This window comes from Alosa alosa, chromosome 3 (genome assembly GCF_017589495.1).
Source record: "Alosa alosa isolate M-15738 ecotype Scorff River chromosome 3, AALO_Geno_1.1, whole genome shotgun sequence".
In the NCBI taxonomy this organism is placed as follows: Eukaryota; Metazoa; Chordata; class Actinopteri; order Clupeiformes; family Clupeidae; genus Alosa; species Alosa alosa.
In genome coordinates this window covers 29683295-29704508 of record NC_063191.1, presented here as the reverse complement: position 1 = coordinate 29704508, position 21214 = coordinate 29683295, and the positions used below count along the sequence as shown (strand labels likewise).

At 39.2% G+C, this 21214-nt stretch overlaps 1 protein-coding gene across 6 annotated transcripts in view; it reads left to right on the top strand.

Annotated features, from left to right (window-relative positions):
- Window positions 1-70: 70 nt before the first annotated feature.
- The window catches only part of akap11 (A kinase (PRKA) anchor protein 11), a 42991-nt gene continuing 21847 nt past the window's right edge, over window positions 71-21214 (top strand). For 3 of the 6 annotated variants that reach the window (XM_048238410.1, XM_048238408.1, XM_048238405.1), the window contains exons 1-6: window positions 71-197; window positions 12280-12399; window positions 15515-15628; window positions 16143-16196; window positions 16309-16440; window positions 19925-20180. In XM_048238410.1, coding sequence (XP_048094367.1) covers window positions 12337-12399; window positions 15515-15628; window positions 16143-16196; window positions 16309-16440; window positions 19925-20180 — 619 coding nt within the window. In that variant the 5' untranslated portion in view covers window positions 71-197; window positions 12280-12336. The other 3 variants (XM_048238407.1, XM_048238406.1, XM_048238409.1) reach the window with 3 other exon arrangements.

Here is a 21214-nt window from a genome sequence, read left to right as displayed (position 1 = left end):
GCGTGACTGCTTCGAACCCCACGTCACAACGTGCCAGAATTTACCCTCTTATGAATCGTCTCGCTTTATCAACCGTCTCTGTCTCAACCCAATGAACATCATACTGCGATGACTCGATTGCTTTAGTCTATGTGTCTTGTTTTGATGAAATGATCAGACACGGGGGCCAAGCAAGCAACACTGTCTGTCAGTTTACGGTAAGAATGACTGGTCAACTGGCTGTGCATTGTCTCTTACTACACGAATAATTGAAACATATCTCGCTTTTGTTGTGGACGTTAGGCCAATCTACAAGAGGGAATGTACGTTAGCCAGCTAGCTAGAAATAGCTAACAGCAGCTTCCATTAACGTCGGCTGGTTAGGTAACGTCTGGTAACGTTAACGTTAATGTTAACTGCAGCGGCTTACGGGCAGAGTGCAGCGAAACCCACCAAACAGACGAAACGAAATTATATTAAGCTTTACAGTGTGGAACGTTTTTTGACTGTGGATTTTGGGGGACTTAACAGTGACCTTAATATTCTCACTCTGAGAATCGTAAACATTGGACAAAACAACTCATCACCACGGTAAAGCTAGCCTGGTCATCTCCAGCTGTCCCGGTTGACAAAAAGGCCAACGCTGACCAGAAGTGCATTGGATGGAATTGGTGTGGTAGGTTGCATTGGCTTCAGGATAACGTTATACCCTCAGAATTGTAGTAGGCCATTAAGAACTGACAGCTGCTAGGCCGCACTAAATATCTGCATAGTTTAGAATGAACGTAGATCTACGTCGCAAAGTTACATTTGTGTACAGTTCGGAGCGATGGGAAATCGTGCTCATTGTTGTCAGTGATGCCAATCATTTATCCTAGAACCGGTACATGTAACGTTAACGTAACAGGTTGGTAGGGAGACCGTGAAGTAGGCCTATGCATTTATTCATCGTTGCCACAGTGCAGCGAAATGGCACGGTCAATATGTATGGACCATGATGGTAACCTGGCCTACATAACGTTGTGGTGCTTCTTTTAATTTTATTTTGTTATTCGAATCTGTGATTCATCGCAATGTAGCCTATATGCTTGATTTGAAGATTAACCCGGATTTTCTGGCTTGGCTTCACGACCCAGGCCGAGAGGTGGGTCGAACATAGGTCCGAGTGTTGTGTCTGTGTGATAGGGAAATGTATTGCTGGTTATTCAACACATGTGAAAAACCACGCCGACTGGAAGAGCATCATCAGCTCAATACACCACACAGGGATGTCGTAAAAATGCTAATGTTGTAGAGACAGGCTGTTGTAGAGCAGGGGTTCCCAAACTTTTCCACGACAAGGCCCCCCAAATACCACTAGGTTCTGGCTAAGGACCCCCTTGATGTGTTATTAAACCCATCGACAATACTACGGCAAATGTAAAAATAAATAAAGCTAATCTTAATAATTATTTTAGACACAAGCACTTCGCAATGGAGCATACAGTGTGTAAAAATTGCATTTGGGGCTTTCTGCTGAGAGCTATCACTCTACTATTATTCCCTGTCATTATCATGGAAAATGTTCAGATATGCAACAAATTACTATAATGGTATTGTAGAACAACCCTCATAGTAATAGGTATATTTTGCTTTTATTTTTCCTTCCAACTTGTTGCGGCCCTCTATGGGGCCCCGGCTCCCACTTTGAAAACCACTGTTGTAGAGCATCGGGCTGTCTGAAATTCTAGAGGCTAGGGGCCACCTGAAGTGGATGAAACTGCAACGCTGTGACAGCACTTGAGTCCTAGCTGAAGGCTAGCTGTAGCTCCTGCAGTGACACTGTCCTCTCATGTAGATATTCGAGTAGCAGGACAAGCTGGAGTAGCTGGATCAAATGTAGGTCAGGGGTCCATCACCAATTTTCAATTTTCAATTTAATTTAACTTATAGAGCGCCAAAACATTACACATGAATGGTGCTTTACAGAGTGTTAAAACATTACATTTAACCAGAGACAATGTGGAGGGTGACAACAGGTCTTCCACTACATTCTCTTGACCTGGGGCCTCATTTATAAAATTCTGTAAATTCTGTCCTAAAACATTGCGTATGCCCAAACCTTGCAATCTGCATACGCACAAAAATATTCTGATTTATAAAACCGTGTGTGGTGTGTCAAATAATACTGCTGGTGAATACAGTTTATTTGCTTTCAACTTGAGTCTCTTTATTATCTCGCTGCAAACACGTTGTAGGATACACCATACATTTACTCTCTGAACTCTTCCTGTTCGTTGAGGCTTGGCTGCCTTGCAGCTTGCTCTTTGATTGGTCACTGAGATGTACACCTAATTAACATAAGAATGTCTTGACATCTCCCCCTCAAATTATCCATGTCTTTGGAACAAATGGGGATATAACAACATTATCCTAAACAATCATTTTCCATCTTGTAAACTGCTGAGTGTAAATAACTGTTTCCCTTCTTATTTATTACATTCAGGGATCCAGACTAACTTTTTGCATTGGTTGCACTGGTGCACCTAACTTTTTTATTTAGGTGCACCAGCACAAAATTTAGGTGCACCCAATTTTTTCATTGCGGCACCTTTAACGTCACAATTTCAAGGTCCCCTTTTTACCACTCTCCATATACATTCCGTATCTGAGCTGTTGTCAGAGCATGGACCAGGAATGACAGTACTGATTTGATTTGGGGCCTCCACCACCTTGACGACATCAGTAATATTGAATACTGTGATCATTCACATCAGTTGTGATCCTAGTCTCTGCTCGAACCTCCACACACATGGAAAATGATGGCTTGTCATATGTTTCTATTTTATATTTTGGAATTCATAAACTTCATATGTTTTGTTAATAATGTATGATCTGCATAATTACTAATAGCAAAGCTAGTCATTTGAATACTTCATATTGATTTTTTAAACTATTACAGTTGTCTTCAGTGTTATTACAGTGGTGGTGTGTAAGCTTAGGTCTAATTGAGTGCCTGTCACTTTAAGAAGAACGTCAAAGTAATTAGCTTTCATTCTCACGGTTTTAGGCTAGAGGAAAATACAGTAGTTGCGCATCATCCAAGGATATATGGATGCAATTCATTGTTTTCTATGTCATTTGATAACATAAATGTTCAAAAAACTTACAAGTCAAAGAAAATATTTATGGGATCATAGAAGAGAAGTGTCTTGCAATGTGAATTTCTATGATTTTGTTGAAATCATCAATACATTCACTACATTAATGATAGACAGTTACATAGAAGGAACTTTCTCAAGATGTAAAAGTTTGCCAATAGGTTGTGTAGCTTATTTCGGAAAACTCAACAGTAGGCCTAAATGAACTAAATTCCATAGCCTAGGTAGGTTAGCCACACAAACTTGAGTGCAAGTCAGCAAATCAACATCGCTACTCGCTTGGATCACGACAGCTGCAGGTTCAAAGCTGCGTGCGTGTGAGGAGAAAAGATAGGCTACGGGAAGAGCACCGACTGTCATTCTTAAAAGTAGGATATATCAATCCTAATCAGGGCTCCAGAGTGCGACCAATTTGGTCGCATATGCGACCTAATTTTTCAAAAGTGCGACTAAAAAAAAACAAATTGGAGGTCGCACGGTGCGACCAGCTATTCGAGAGAGGAAAAAGTGTCTGCATTGAAACTTTACCTTTGGTTCAATAGCAGACACATATTTGGCCAATATCGTGATTTAAACAAATCAGATAGTGAAGGGCGGGACCTCCCCTCTGATTGGCCGTGGCCCAGTGCCTGTGTGTAAATTTGAAAATGCGTGTGCTGCAGAGAGAGAGGGAGAGAGGTCAGAGACCCGTCAGATAAACAGAGTGGATGTAGTTGCATTACAGTGTGGTCACATAGGTCGAGATAAATGTCCCCTCTCCCCACTGCCTTTCGGCAGCTGGCAGCAGCAAACCGATCAGACGAGCCCAAGATGATGATCAAGTTTATCGTTGCCTACGATAGGCCTAGTGAAACTAACTTCCCTTCACCAAGTTCAGTCCGAAATAATTATTCACCAGAAAAATAGTTTGAACATAAACCCGACGTACAGGAATGGCACTTGCGCCAAATTTATAGGAGTCTTTGCAGATTAAAAGACGTCTTAAAATTGCAAACAATGCATACAAGGCCTTCCCGAACGACAGAGATACAGATATCACCGAAAAGGAGTGCGTCATTGACCGCAGTTACATGCAGGGAGTAACCCGGTTTTCAACAGCAATATTCGTTTTGCGCGCAAGTTGTGTAAACCCATTCTGATGGCATCAATCAATTTAATCCGGTATTTAAAAGCAAACCCGAATATCGCTGCTACATTTAAAGCCCGAATATTCCCTGCATGTATAACTGTGGTCATTGTGTACGGTGAATTGAATGGACACATTTAGATCGAGCATGGCAAGTCATTGCAATAGCCTATAATAATAGGCCTACCATTTTGTTACTGCATTAACCATAGTGATGTTCTTATTGAAAATTTTAAAATACTAAAATTAAAAAGTTAATTGCATTGTGGGGCTGTCAAATGATTATTGCAATCATCATTGCAAAATCACATAAAAATCCCCCAGGCTACTTGGAACATCTCTTTAAATTGTGCTCAAATACATTTCTATGGAAGATGCTAGCATGGTGAGCTGGTTTAGCCAAGGCCTAAAGATCATGAAGGATACTATGTAAGACATTGAGCCATGAGATGTGCAGTTTGAAGCCCTCAAAAGACGTGAACTGTTAATTTACTCACTGTTATTTTTATTCAATTCATCTTGAGATGTTTTAAGTTTAAATTTCAGCTCAGTGAAGCACTTAAAGCACCAACACTTCATTAAGTTACTTTTCTTGTTTAAATCATAAGTCATAGGACAACCTATATAGGACAGTAATTAAGGAAAAAACGTGAACCTGCTGCGGTGTTAAATGCGATGTGGTTGAAAATTTGGGTGCACCTAACTTTTGTGCTGGTGCGCCTAAGAAAAAAAGTTAGGCGCACCAGTGCAACCAGTGCAAAAAGTTAGTCTGGAGCCCTGCTAATAAAATTAGGTATTGTGACGTTTCTAATTTCAGGGTATTGTGATAATTTTGTAGTATTGGTGCACTATGCACCACTAGTCAAAGGAGATAAATGCTTAGTTTGTGGAAAACAGATGTGAGGAAAGTCTAGGAGCTTAACCTTATGACGTTAGGTGCACCAGTGCGACCCAGGGAAAATTTTAGTCGCACCCTTAAAAATTTTGGTCGCATTTACGACCAAATTGGTCACATTCTAGAGCCCTGACATTTATGACTACTTCCAAAATTTTTTTACTGACTCTTTAACACAAACTGAACTGAATTCAACCTTCTTACACTAAATGTTCATCCTTACCACAGGTTTACAAAACCTGGTCACTGTCAGTCCTTCTGGTGTTACTGTTGGCCCTTTATTATTGTCACTCAGTCCTTGATCAAGGCCTTGTGGTGTTTCTTCTGTTGGCTCTTTGACTGTTTGGCCAGTGTCTGTGTTCTCCTTTTCTGCTCCCCGTGGTACCAGTTGTAGATGTCGCCTATTCTTTCTCACCTCTCCTCACCTTGGTGACTTCACCAAGTAGGAGCGTGGTGTGCAGCTGTCTTGAATGACCACTGCTGGCCCTTTCCATGCCTTTTCCTCGTCCAGTTTTGATAGGACCCCTGGCAGTCAAAGCGGTAAGTCCTTCACTCCATGTCTCTTATTGAAGTAGAACGCCTGTTGTTGTTTTGCTTTCTCGTCTCTGCGCCGAATGATGTCTTGGTCTGGCCACTTTGGAACCAGGTTCCTTTGGAGCGACAGCAGTGTTGTTCGGATCTTGCGACCCACGAGCATTTCTGCAGGGCTCACTCCAGTGGAGCTTGTGAGTGTGGTGATGTAGCACATTAGAGCCAATAACGGATCTTCCTGCTTGAGAATGCGTTTGGCTGTCTGGATAGCACGCTCCACGTGCGCATTTCCTTGTGGGTTGTGCGGGCTGGATGTATGTTCTATGTCATACTGTCTGCAAAAGTCTTTCCAAGCCTCACTAGTGTATTGGGGTCCGTTGCCACTGACTATCTGTTCAGGGATGCCAAATCTCGCAAATGTAACTTTCATTGACCTCACAACCTGGTCTGTTGTGGTTGATGTTAAATGTAAGATTTCTAGGTAACGCAAATTGTTTTCCTTTATACTCACTGATGTCAGTGGCTATCTTTTACCAAGGTCTCTCCGGCAGAGGAGTTGGTTGTAACAGCTCTTTTCCCTGCGTGCGCCTGTTAGTCTGGCAGAAGCGGCATGTGTCAACTTTGTGCTTGATATCCGCTGATATTCTTGGCCACCACACTGTTTCATGTGCACGTTTCCTGCATTTTGACATGCTTTGGTGTCCCTCATGTATGCGGTCTAATATTTCTTGTCTCATGGATTGTGGAATTATGATGCAACAACATATTGCGATGAGGCCTTCACACACCGACAGAGTCTTTCGTTGTGCAATATTCTCTCACACTGTCTGTGATATGTCTACTCACATGGGCCATCCATCTCTGATCAGCTTCTGAACTTTTTGGAGCAGCTCATACTCTTGTGTGGCTGTCCTGATTCATGTCCAGCTTGTGTTGTGAAATCGGTCAGTTGTGAGCCACTGCATTCACATGGCAAGCGATGATTGCCTCTGTTGTGTTGTCTCTGTTCTTGATGGGGCTGCGATGACCAGTGCCTTTCCCAGTGCATATTCAGCTTTTGCGTTAAATCGCATGAGCGGCATCAAGAGTCTTTGACACCTCACTGGTACTGCACCTTTACTATTTATCAGTGACACAAGTGACTTATTGTCTATGATCAGTCTGAATTTCTCCATGCCTACCAGGTATTTCTCGAACCTTTCACAGGCCCATACTCCCGCTAGACATTCCTTTTTCAATTTCAGGGTTCCCATGGGTCATGGAATTTCTGGAATATCATGGCATTTTGGAAAGTCTATTCCAGACATGGAAAGTCAGGGAATTTTATCATTTTTTGTGCAAAGTCATGGAATATCAGGGAATTTTGTTGCAGCAGTTTAAAACTTACTTGACAAAATATATTAAGGGTTATTCCGTGTCAAATCACCCAGTGGCTCGCAGGTCACCCTCTCCCAAAAAATTTGTAGACCAAACCTATGCATAAATCTTAAATAGTATATCTGTATCACTAATGGTTCCAAAACTACAGCCCTTTGAAGTTTCAAGTCATTTTAAGCATCGTGGTGAACAATCCTTTTTGTTCAACTTCCAACATTATTGGCTCTTTTGGTATTTCACACACATTAGTGAAACTATGTGAATAGAAGTACATTTTCCTGTTGAATTAAACAATCCAATCAAATCAGGTGTATCTTGTGTAATTCCCCCTCTGCAAAGCTCTGAAAATGGCTATAAATTCATTATGTGAAAAAACATCACCACCTTTGAGGGCTTGTCATTCAAAAAGTATGTGACACAAATTCATCAGATTTTTTCCCCACTCAAGTATGGATTATAAGGTCATGTCCATGCATTAACTTTGGTTGTTATCATTATCATATTGTCAGAGCATTTTTATAAAATTGGGCTTGATTTTCAAAAAGCCCGTTTTCATCTTCTCATTTCACCACGTGGACAGTTTTTTAAAATTTTACCATATATCATTCTGTATGTGAGGATCATCTGCCCAAAATTTGGGCTTGTTGCTGAGTTTCTTCATTGAGATAAGATTTTTTACAAATATTGTCTATAAATCCACTGAATCTGTACTTTATCTGCAGTACCACTTTGCACCACATGTGGTGCTCTTTTAATACAATGGAAGTCAATGGAAGAGTATGACGAGTCACTTGTTTGCTGCACATATCCAATCTAACACACAGTTTATGGTTCATATGGTTCAAGTAAAAAGGGGTTTCTAAAAGTCAGTGCATTGTCAGATGCAGAAAAATCAATACTAAAGATTTATCATCTTTTTACAAATGCCTCTTGGATCCACGAGTCCTCAAACCTTGTTAGGAATACTTGTGATGGAAACACACATGGTCATCTTCATTAAGTGAAATACCTTGATGAACTGAATTTTAGAAACCCATTGTTTATTGAATATGTTCCAACTTCTTTCCCAGATCACATGGAGAAAAAGCACTGATCTCCATCTTGATGCTCTTTGTGTATCACAGAGGACTGCATCCCAAGCATATGACGATGGATATAGACTTTGCCTAACCAGCTGGCTAGAAATGATTAAAGTGCTCACATAGGCACTGATAGGTTGAAGCTGGTGTAGAAAACTCATTACAAAGATGGTAATTATGCTAAATCCTTTTGCTGCATGTATGATGACCAGTCAGCCTTATGTGTGTATAATTTACTTGATCAGTTTATTTTCTCTAAATAAGATTTATGTATGAGTAGTATGTTGTTCATGTTGCAATAATTATTTGGACCAATTCAACTATGAACCATAAACTGTGTGTTTAGATTGGATATGTGCAGCAAACAAGTGACTCTCTTACTCTTCCATTGACTTCTATTGTATTAAAAGAGCACCACATGTGGTGCAAAGTGGTACTGCAGATCCAATACAAATTCAGTGGATTTATAGACAATATTTAAAAAAAATCTTATCTCAATGAAGAAGCTCAGCAACAAGCCCAACTTTTGGGCAGATGATCCTCACATACAGAATGATATATGGTAAAATTTTAAAAAATGTTAAACCTGTTAACTGTCCACGTGGTGAAATGAGAAGATGAAAACAGGCTTTTTGAAAATCAAGCCCAATTTTAAAAAAATGCTCTGAAAATATTAAAATTATAACAACCAAAGTTAATGCATGGACCTTATAATACATACATGAGTAGGAAAAAAATCTGATGAATTTGTGTCACATACTTTTTGAATGAGAAGCCCTCAAAGGTGATGATGTCTTTTCACATTATGAATTTATAGCCATTTTCAGAGCTTTCCAGAGGGGAAAGTACACAAGATAGGTCTGATCCGATTGGATTTTTTAATTCAACAGGAAAATGTACTTCTATTCACATAGTTTCACTAATGTGTGTGAAATACCAAAAGAGCCAATAATGCTGGAAGTTGAACAAAAAGGATTGTTCACCACAATGCTTAAAATGACTTGAAGTTTCAAAGGGCTGTAGTTTTGCAACGATTAGTTATACAGATATACTATTTAAGATCTATGCATGGATTTGGTCTACAAACACCTGTGATTTTTTTCGGAGAGGGTCACCTGCCAAATTGCGCTGAAATTGGGTGATTTCACACGGAATGACCCTTAATACAAATATATTTCCACTCAAAATTGGTGTATATCTGGTTATTAGCTTTACTGCTTGCTTGAGTAAGCCAACTTTATTTGTTCAATGCCCATTTACTCATCTCCCGCTCTAAAAAAGTAAAAGATTCTTGAACACTACGCGGGGTGCTTGCCTAATCTGAATGCACCTCGGCTTGGCCGGAAGATATATTCGCTTTAGGGCTAAACATAGTAATTTGCTCGATTCGCTGGAATAATTCGCAAGATGCTGTTTGATTTGGATTGTTTGGATACTAGGCCTACACACAAGTGGACAGGCATTTTACTCTCATAGACTACAACTACCAAGTTGAAATCAAAGTAGCCTACATCGATTCCCCTCTCATAGATGCATAGCCTAAACACACTTCAAAACAAACAAACAAGTGTCTCAGAGGGAGGCTACACCAGGAGCACAACTGAAGCGCTCCATTCGCATTGCGTAAAAATAGTTTTTAGAAGATAATTGTCGCAGCAGACGCTACGCGAATGGAACACTAAGTTACATTCCTGGTGTAGCCTCCCTGCCAGTTTCACAAGCATGCATTGTATTGCCATACGCAAAACTGTATCGCACTGGTGCTACGTTGTTAGATCATCCATCGCACATCGACTGATATTTTGGTAGCATGTATGACTGTACAGCCCTGACACATCAGTTATAATATGCATTCGACACAAGCATCACATGCGAGTGCATTAGTGATGACGGGCAGTCATGTGACCCGCACGCGACCCGCATGCAGTGTTGGGAAGGTTACTTTCAAAACGTATTCCGTTACAGAATACCTCCCCAAAAATGTATTTTGTAATGTATTCCGTTACTCAATCTGAGTAACGTATTCTGAATACTTGGATTACTTCCGCATTGAATTGCATTTTATAAGTGTAGGAATGCGGCCATCAAATCCTGCTTACTAAATAGGCCTATTCTGGTGTGTTCTTCTGTTCCAAATGGCTGAAGTGTTAGGCCCACATAGGAGAATGTGAAGTCAACTAAGCTACCTGATACAACTATAAAATAGCAAGGTGACCACTAAAACTACAGCAGGCGACTAGGCTAATTAAAACAAACCAAAAACGGAACGCAAATGACGTGCAAATGTAAACATAGGCTACTTTATATCAGTGCTCTCAAAATTAACGTAATCGCGTAATGACAATCAAAAACTGCACATTAAAATATGCTACTCGCAAGAATAATTCTTCAGAGGCTGCACCATAATTAATTTTAAAACGTAAATGTAAATCTAATTAGAAAAAAAAATAAGCCATAACGCTATTTTAAGTTAGAATAAAAAAACTTGCAGTGCCTATTTTAGAGATGGGTTTTATTGTAGGTCTAAATCAACAAGTGAACTAGGCTTTGTTTATTGATTAGCAAACTGTGAAACCGATTGGCCGAAGTAGCCTGATCTATTAATACTTGGGAAAATATCCTTTGAACAGACATCAGGAACCATGATCAGTGAGGAACAGGACCTCCACTTTCTTTACTCCTAATTTGCTGTGTCATTTCAGGGTCTCTGCGATGACGCGTCCATAATGCGCGCTGGCTGCGTTTTGACGGGTGCAATGTGAGGCTAGTGCAAGATGGCGGGGCTTGGATTTAAACATGGAAACAATTTCATCATAGATTGCTTTCAGGAGCTTCTGGGAAATGGAGTTGCCTTAATTTATTTAGAGAGTGAATAAACTTATGAAACAGAGAGGTATCGTCATGTAATCCATTGATTTCAACAACGTAATTCTAAATACCAACTATTTAAATTGTAACTAACGGAATACAGTTACTCATAATTTGTATTCTGAATACGTAACGCCAGTAAATGTATTCCGTTACTCCCCAACACTGCCCGCATGTGACCCCTGGGTCGGGCAGGTGCGGATAGAATGTATAGATAATCTTGGGGGTCGGGTCAAAATCACTAGACCGCAAGTTATATCCATAAAAATAGCCGCAGAATTGTGTTTGTAGGCTAACATGAGATTTCTACCTCCTCTCTCTGTCTCAAATGTACATGCACACACACCAAATTGGATACAAAAAATATCCCATCAGAGGGGACAAAGCTTATTTACACAACAAATTAAAGGCACACTATGCAGGTTTTTTAGCTTAATATGCAAGTTTTTTTGTTTAATTTACCTTCATTTAACAGCTTCAGAGTCATTGGAATGGTTATATGACTTTTTTCGGGTTGAATGGTGGCTGTCTCGCTTCCCCCTAGCGCCTGTGAGCGGAAAAACCACCCTTGCAACTGTCGGCCAGCGGGCCGATGGCCTCAGTGTCAGGAAATATAACGTGTGTAACGAATTGCTTTACTGCATTCAAATACCCATACACGCCAGGCACCGGCTACAAAAAGGTAGCGATGGAGTTTCTCAGACATTCGTCATGACAAAGCCAGCGAAAAAGAAGCAAAACCCGAGAAAACAGTAAGGAAATTGCCAAAACTGCATAGTTTACCTTTAAACTTTTTTCTAATTAGCCTATCCAGATGATGGTATTTCATAAAAAACACCTGATGTAAGGACCAGATAACATTTTAGGTCATAACCACAATCTGGTAACGTCCCTGCTGCTCAGCTCACTCTCTAAGTGGTAGCCTGTATCCTGCTCAGATTAGGCCTACACCACCACAGATGTTTTGTTGGTCTGCAAGAAAAGCGGAGATAATATCGGCAAATAAGCTACCTTGCTCAAGTTCACTGTAAGAGAGGTAAGAAATGTGAAGTAGCCTATAGGCATGTGTTTGTGTTTGCCTGAATACTTTTGCAATGACTGATTAGTTTGATACTGAACGACATCTCTGCAATGAAGTAGCGTTGAGCAGCCAAGCATCAACATGGCCTATGTCGCTTAGGAATTCTTACTTAAAATGGCATAAATTAGTCTTGTGTAATGATTGGAGTAATAATTATCTGGTATGACATTGAAATTGAGTTGTGTCCTGATTTGCCTTGATAGCTTCCTCTCATCAAAATAGAGGTCCTGTAAGATCCCTAGCAACATCCTTTCTTCACCATGGATGCCTATGCTAGGATCAAAGGGATTCCATTGAAAAGTCGTGCCACCATCAGGAAAGAGGTATCTTCTTTTAACGATTGAAATTCTTTGTTTATTTAATTCTTTACTGCATTCTTTTGAGACAGTTATTATAATGAATTTATATAATGTATTGGAATAATGAGTTATCTCTGATGCAGTGTTTCCCAAACTGTGTGTTGCGGCACATTAGTGTGTCGTGAGCGTTGTACAGATGTGCCGCAGGGAAAAAATCCATATCTAGAATGTTGACGCCACACATTATTGCTATCTTAAAAGAGTGTTCGAACCCAACTGTCTTATTATCTCGAAGATTATGTCTAGTGAGCTAGCTGTCTGATAAGGCAGCGAGGCAGCAATTCAGAACAGAGCCAAAGTTTTTTTTTTTTTTTCTTTGCCCTTAATAATCATTAACAATTTACCCAGCTATTGTAGGCTATTGAGATCACATTTAGCCAAATTGCTTCTAAATCTGACAGTGTTTGATATGCTGTTTTGCACATTTGTCCATCTTTCTTGATACCATTTATATTGGCTAAAGAATGTTACACTTGTGTGCAAGTAATAGCCAATCACACTTAAAACACTGCACAACAACATAGCTGCAAGAGAAGTTTGGGATACACTGCTCTTATGAATGACTGTGTTTATTTTCTGTGTCCATACACATAATTCTGGATTTTACCAAATTTCTTGGAAAGTTCAGACAATAAATGATAGGGGTCATTCCGTGCGTCAAATCAGACAAAATCCAGGAAAATGGTTGATGCACCATCTCAGATTTTGCTCAAAGTTCTACCATTTAGGTCCCAACACTAAGACCTGTAATATATTTTTGTTAAATTCCTATGTTTTCATAATTTTTTCACCTTTGATTTTGTATTATTTTTACACTTTCAGAAATGCCTTATCTTCGAGGCCATGTTTGGGCATTAACAACTTCAAAAGTAGAAGACTGAGGCCTCTACTACACTACACCAAATCAGATTCGATACGGAGTTCCGGATCAAATCCGATCTGCGTCCACAAACACTGTAGCCTATCAGTTTGGGAAGCCTTAAAAATCCTTGAAAATCATGACAAACGCATAGTCAATAAGTATGGATGCAAGGGAATAAATAACCAGGTAAAATCTGAAAACTGGCGGAAAATAGGATGTTTGCCAAGTTTATGTTACTGCCTGGGTGCAAAAGACAACATGCTACTTTATAGTAATTCACATTATAATGGCAGGTATTTGTCGACGAACGACAAACGAACACTAAAAATTAGGCTATGAGTTAGCTTCTCAGTGAGCATGTTGTGACTTGGCAGTAGCCTATACAATGTAGTCTACCCCAGTCAGCCAGCTAGGTCATTGCATAGTATTATAATCTGTATAATTGGGTTGATTGCGAATTTTATGTGACTGCGCTGCACGAACATATTACTGTCAGAAGTTATTGCTCCCACACTCCATTGTAGGTGCTTGTTTGCATGTCAACAGCCACGGTTTCCAGCAGGCTAGATGAGTTTTTTTCAGTCATTGTATAAAGAACAACAAAATCAACTTAGCCTACGTTTTTCGTTACTTTACATGCGCCTATTGGTCGATATTGCAGTGGAATAGGCATAGTTTACACAGAATGCCAGGTAGATTTGTCGACTAACGACAAACGAATAAAATAGCTTACCTTGTGTGATGGACATTATAGACCATAGCCTACACATTGCTTCTAATGATCAAGAGGGATTTATTTGTCACATAGCCTACACAGTTAGGCTATATAATAGCCTAGCGTCTTTAAATTGCATATAATCCGTTGCCATTTACTGTATAGCTGTCAAATGAATAAATAAAAGAATGAATAAAAGGCCACTTCTCACGAAAACAAAGCAGCATGGCCATAATCACGGGAAACCAGCAATATATATTACAACGAATCAGGGAAGGGAACATGGGGTTGTACGTCATTTCTTTTCAGATGGTTCCGCAACACACTACAGACACGCAGTCCACATTCGTCTGATACGGCTACGGAGCAAAATGAGTTCGGGGTCTCCAGCGGATCCAAATTGCTCCTCTTCGGATACGCTGATCCGATGGTCTAATGTGGAAAAGAGGGGCGTTTGTATCCGACATAGTGTAGATGGCCTCTGACATGTTCTTGGTGTGACTGGACCGTTAAAAGTTTGTACTGCATGCCCATTACACAGTCCCTGCGTCGTGGGGGGGCTTTGGGGGGCCTGGCCCATCCTGGAGGTCATCTGTGCCCACCCTAGACGAGCTTTGCTGCTCCAACCAACCCCACTTCCCCGATCCCATGGACTGATTTTGAACACTAATTTAATGTAGGCCTAGGCATATCATACTCAGTAATCCGGGACGAAGGGCCTTGGTCAGACAGGTAACGAAGGACCCAATGGTCATTATGACTGTTTAAAAACAACAGTCCTCTGTTCACTTTATTTTCATATTCTTCTGCAAGAATATCAGTTTGTCCATATTTTCTGGCAAGAGGCGAGACCTACTTGCAGTGACTATATCCCCTGCCATTGAGTCCACAGTGAATGGAGAATCTTGAAAGTTGAATTCTGAGAAATGCCCAAGTTGCCCAAAGGGCAAACAAACAACTTTTACTTTGATAACCCTATAGAACATGTTATTGTATAAAAGTTCACTGTACTCAACATTTCCAGGTCAACCTTTGGCTATTAGACTAAAAATTGCACATTTTTCGAAATTTCGCCAAAGTTCATGTGTTAGGTGGCACCCCTAAATCTAAATGGAATTACTCAAAACTTTGCAAAAGTCATTTTTATGTTAATTGGAACAAAATGCAATGCCAGCCAAATTGATATTTTGAAATTAAATTTTCCCATTCAAATTTTATGCACCCTAATATATATATATATATATATATATATATATATATATATATATATATATATATATATATATATATATATATATATATATATATATATATATATTACAGGATAAAATATGACATAATGTGTTATGGTGGAGTGTGTTGTAGTGTGGCCTAAATATTTTAGAAATCAGTCCATTCTTGTTTTTAGCCTTTACAATTATGTCCCAACATTTTGTACAAATGGTTAAAGAATATGATTGCGGAATGAGTTAAATCTTAGCATTCTATTTGTTTGCCACTAGAATATGCGTGAAAATGCAGCTGTGTGTATGAAAACGCTGCTGAAGAACAGGAGGGAGCTTTGCAGCGTGTTGTTGGAACTTCAGAACATCAGAAGCACACAGTATCTGTCAGAGGTGTGTAATGTTCTGCATTGAACTGTATTTATGCATTGGTGGTGAAAAGCTTGAAAGCCTCACCTTTTTTCATTATGTAGAATATTACAGTAAAGTATGCACTTTACACGGGTGAAAGATGAATGAGGTGCTTCAACCAGGCAAAAATAAATGATCTGTTTTCTTGATTTCATAACATACACCAAAATTACATCTAAATAATTCCATTTTTTAATGTTTATAGAAATAAATGACACAAAGAAGTCATCATACTTTTGTCCATATAATGTATCTCAAGACTGCCTTGAAGAAAAGTCCTCTTCACCTTTGGCAAGCAAACAACAGGCATTCACTCGGACTCAATGATTAACAATTTAGAAGATGTATGTTAATGTCAGGGTCACAGTAACGTGACAAAACATGTAGATTAAATTGTATGTTGACTGAACTGTTGCTTGGAAACATACAACCACAGGGTGGTAATTCTATTTTTTTACTAAATATCATTCAGTAATGCCAACTTTGCTTTTTCTAGATCCACTTTGTGTGTTTGCCTGGTCACACAGAAGGGGATGATTTAACAACAAGGGTAAGTTACAGGTTTTTTTTTATATAACATGGTGCAATTGCAATTGCACAAAATGTGACTTAATTTATTCATGTTTCCATAAAAAAAATCATACTCTTTTTTATGAACTCAGGTCCTACCATGTGGCCCCACTGATGTGGCTGAGTTGCTTAGATCACTACATGTACATAGCCTCAAAAACGAAGAGGTGTTGCTTCTTAAAGACTCCAAGAAGCTCCTTGAACGGAAAGACAGTCTTTCACAGGTGAAAATGGACAAATTCTTTTCTTTCCCCAAAATATGCTACATCATAGGTGTTTATTCACAGAAAGTACTTTGCAAAGAGAGACTATATACAATTATTGCTAGCTGCATTCTTACTGTGGGGCATATTTACTAAAATCCTTGTGAACATGAACTTGATCAGAATTGATATTATTTAAAGTACTCGTGAGCGACCAAGTAAAACAGGTGAATTTTTCTTTGCAGCCAGTTCTGTTTTTAAGGACTTAAACATAATGCACCTCTCTTACATCACTATAATGGCCCTCAGACAGCCCACACCTCTATGAAGCTCAAATGTTATGATGTTATTGAAAGTTAATTTGTGGAGCTACATAGTGAGTTAAACTTCAGTTTCCATCTTAACTTTATAATACATTCAAAAATGACTGAAATAGTACTCCTTGGGCAAGACCAGCACTACTTTTGCTTGCCTGTTTTGCAGTACATCCATATGGTACTTTTAAAACATGTAAAATGTTGCTATATATTCATTGTGTTGCCTCAAGGAGTTGCAAATTACTCCCAGATAATCAGTCATGAGCTGCACTATTTAAGGTGCAGTCAGGGATTTTACGTGATTTCAAGGCCATAACATTTTTTACCACATTCAGCAATCATCTCCTCGCAACCGCTAGATGCCTATTCTGTGAGAACACTGTAAAAAAACATGTGTCTGTAGGCAGCTCCGGCTCCGAAAACTGGAAACAAACAAAGTGGGGGCAGCCCACTGTTTTGTTTGGTTCTTGGTTAAAAAATAATGTAATTTTTGTTTGCACAAAAGCGTCTGTTAATAAATTTACAGTGGGGAGAATAAGTATTTGAACCCATGCTAACGTTGACTAAAAAGAGGAATATAAAATCATCTGTTAGAAGCAACTCAAGGTAGTGTGATGCATAAATTGCGGTGAAATAGGTAGTGTTTGGGAGATGTAGATTATTCCATAGGCCAATAATAGTCTTGTTAGTAACAGCCAGTTTTTAACACACCAAAAAAACATTTTGTGATGTTTCAAAACATCAGTAGATCTGTTCCCTAGCAGTGAGATTGGGTTGTAAATATCTGACTGGGCATGAAATTACGGTGGCTGACAGGTGCAAACGACGTGCAATTTATGACAACAGATGCAAATCAACAAAACACGTGCAAATAGACAAAACACAAACAACTTAAGAAAACATTTTCATCTTTATTTGACAACACGTGCACATCATTTAGAAAACGCGCTGCAAATTCTGAAAACATTTACATTTCAGAAACGAGCTGCCAATTCACAACACGCAATTCAGAAACGTGCTACAAAAAATCACAACACATCTGAAGTGTTTCCGGGGGGCACTTAAAAGCAGTGTTGGGCAAGTTACTTCAAAATCTAAATGTATTATGCATTACTTATTACTGTCATTTCAAAGTAATTTGTTACATTATAATATTACTGTCTCTGAATTGTAAGGCATTACACTACTATTGCATTACTTTTAAGTTACTTTTACCAAAATATCTGGAAATGTGGATTAGCCATTCTAAATGCAGTTTATTACGCTCAATCATAGTCAGAATGTTGTTAAAAACCGACAAAAGGTCAAAGTCTGGTAAATTGTGATATAAATACTGTAACTCTAAGGCCTAGGCCTGCTCATTAAAATCAATAGAGAGCCTACTATATTGTAAATCAAAGCTTAAAGAAACTGTATGTAAGATTGTGGCCAAAACTGGTACTGCAATCACTTTCAAACTACTGTAGAGCGATGTATCCCCTTCCCCTCCCCTCTGACTGGCAGAGCTGGCAACACGGATGCCGAAACACTACTGACTTTGTGATTAGTAGATAGGTGGAGGGTGGCGCATCAGGCCAAAACACAAGATCAACATCAGTTGAGGGCTGCAACTCCACTTTTTAAATGACAATATCCTGGCCAGACTACTGTTGTCAGTGATATAAGTATTTGAAATAACATGATTTCTTAATATCTAGTGACATATCAGGGCCATTTATGATTAATTGAAATACATTTCTTACATACGGTTCCTTTAATAAAGACATGTCAAGATGGTGGCCTACTGACCATTTTGGTGCCCTAAGTGAGTGGTTTTGAGTGAGTGACATTTAAATGATAACTTAAACACCTAAAGTAAAATAAAAGGCCTATTATTTACAGACCATTACTGTGTGTTTTTAAACATTCATGCTGTTTTCTTATAAATGGTGCAATGTCACTTTAAGAGCATTGATCTTTACGTTCTCATAATGCCTTTTTGCCAGCTTTTGATTACAAGCCTTGTTTGTTGAGTTACATTGATAGCACAATATTAACAATAATATGCACAATGTTAAGTTGTTTTAAGCAGCCTTCATTGGAAAGTATGCAATAACATGTTGCATTTCGTTTTGCAAATAAAAGTGAATTATGAGCCTGGTATCCACCTAGCTATCTGAATGGATTATTTTTTTGTCAACTCGGCATATCATGTGCTTCATGTAAATGCTTGGAAAACAAATTATTGAAGACCCACCAATTCCATTCTAGCACTACGTGGTGGAGAGAACCCAAAAAGTATCAAACTTGCATGTACCATGGTGTTCGTGCATTCTGACATTGTAAACGTTATTGATGAAGAGTGAAATGCAGTTTGCAGTAAAGCTACTATTCATTGGTTAGGCTACATGTGGATGCCCCCTCTGTCCTTTGGTGCCCTATGCAAAGTGCGTGATGCACGTGGTGGGAGCGGTGGCACTGCCAGGCTACACAATCTTTTTTCTGCATTTCTATCCCTTTATTCTCTTTAAGTTCAATTGTGAATTCAAGTTCACAGCTCAAAGCTGGCATGCACTAGAAGTTTGTGTTTAATCAAGAATCAAAAAGATTAGCGTGGCACCACTTTAGATGTTTCATTAAATGATGAAATGGCGAGGCATAGTGAGATCTTTCGGTTTCGCACAAAGTGCATTAACTATTATGTTCTTCATATCCTTGTCTCTAAGCGTAGCCTAGGCTTATGTCCATCCCGCAAATAGAGTCCGCTGCAGGCACAGTCATCTTCAACCAGTATCAGGCGATAACGTTCTACTATTTTGCGCGGATTGTTTCTCCTCTGTTGTTCTCGCGGTGGTGTTTGCGAATATATCAAAACAAAACACTGCTTAATTTTTGGTTAAAATGCATTGTAATGCGCGTTACTGAAGTTTGTACCGAAGTTTGTACTGAAGTATTACCCAATTTTTTTTGTAATGCCTTACATTACCGCGTTACCGCAAACAGCAATACATATTACAGTAATTACATTACTTTTGTAACGCATTACTCCCAACACTGCTTAAAAGTGATGAACACCTGAATAGGTGGCGAAATACATACGTACAGACAGTAAAGGAGAGGTGTTCATCACTTTTAAGTGCCATTAAAATGTTAAGATAAACCCAAATACTTAACGTTTCAATTGTTTCTGTTCTTTTTTTTTTTTTCAGACTGGCTTGTCCAAAGCCATCTGTATATTTAGGCACAGTCATGCTTCACAGATCAACGTCACCACCCTCCTGGGGCTGCTCACCCGATACACAGCAGGAATCAGGTATGCCTTGGAGCTGCAGTCCCTGCAGAGGGGGATGTCAGAGTCGGGTCAGGCAGAAGATGATGACACCAATCATTCTGTTTCATCCATTGAGGAAGACTTTGTCACTGCCTTTGAGCACCTAGAAGAAGAGGAAAATGGAGATTGTTCATGTAGGTCAATCAAATTATTGGACATGAAGTGAACATTGGTGACACAGACAGGATCAGTTTGCATCTATGTTGTGTCATTCTGTGTGTGCACTGCAGTGAATATGTCCATACATGGGTCATTGACAAATAAGGCTTTTAAAAAACTTGTTTTCAAAATAATCTTTAAAAATGGTGTCACAGTTTGGCTTACAACCGTGACACAACTGGGAGACCACACGAGAGGTACAGTGCCTATAAAAAGTATTCAGCCCCATGCTAAAGTTGACTAAAAAGAGGAATAAAACAATCATCTTTTGAAAATGGATCGTAATGCCTTAATTAAAAACATGAGGAAAATTCCAACCTTTAAGGACACCAATTTTCTTTGTGAATGAATAATGTATCATAAATAAATAAATGTTCTTCATTAAAATGCAGGGTGCATAAGTATTCATACCCCTATGTTGAATTCCCATAGAGGCATTCTTTATTTATTTTTTTAAAGGCCAGTTATTTAATGGATCCAGCATACTATGCATCCTGATAAAGTTCCGTTGGACTTTGGAATTAAAATAGCCCCACATCATCACATACCCTTCACCATATCTAGAGATTGGCATGGTATTTCAGTTAGCCTATTAGCTGGTTTGATTTGCATTGAGCTCAATGAGCATCAAACCAGCTAATAGGCTAACTGAAATAAAGGTAGGTTACACTGGGCCCAGGTGGAACCCATCCAACTGATTACCACTGCAAGCAGCCCTGCAATCCAAACACACACACAAAGCACAACACAATATGGGGACCACTAGTGGCCCAGTTGAACACTGAAGACCTAGGAGTAGTGACAGCAGGCACCCCACCACAGGGGGCTTTGATAATGAACAGAATGCATTTTTAAAGTTGGAAGACATTATTTAATTCTGAATAATGGGACACCTAGATCTGTAGGAGTAGATCTGGTAAAAAAAAGTTTAATCGCCGTTCCATACAGTTAAGCCTGGCTTCGCAAAAATGGAATCAACTGTAAACAAGCGAACTGCCCATGCTATTGC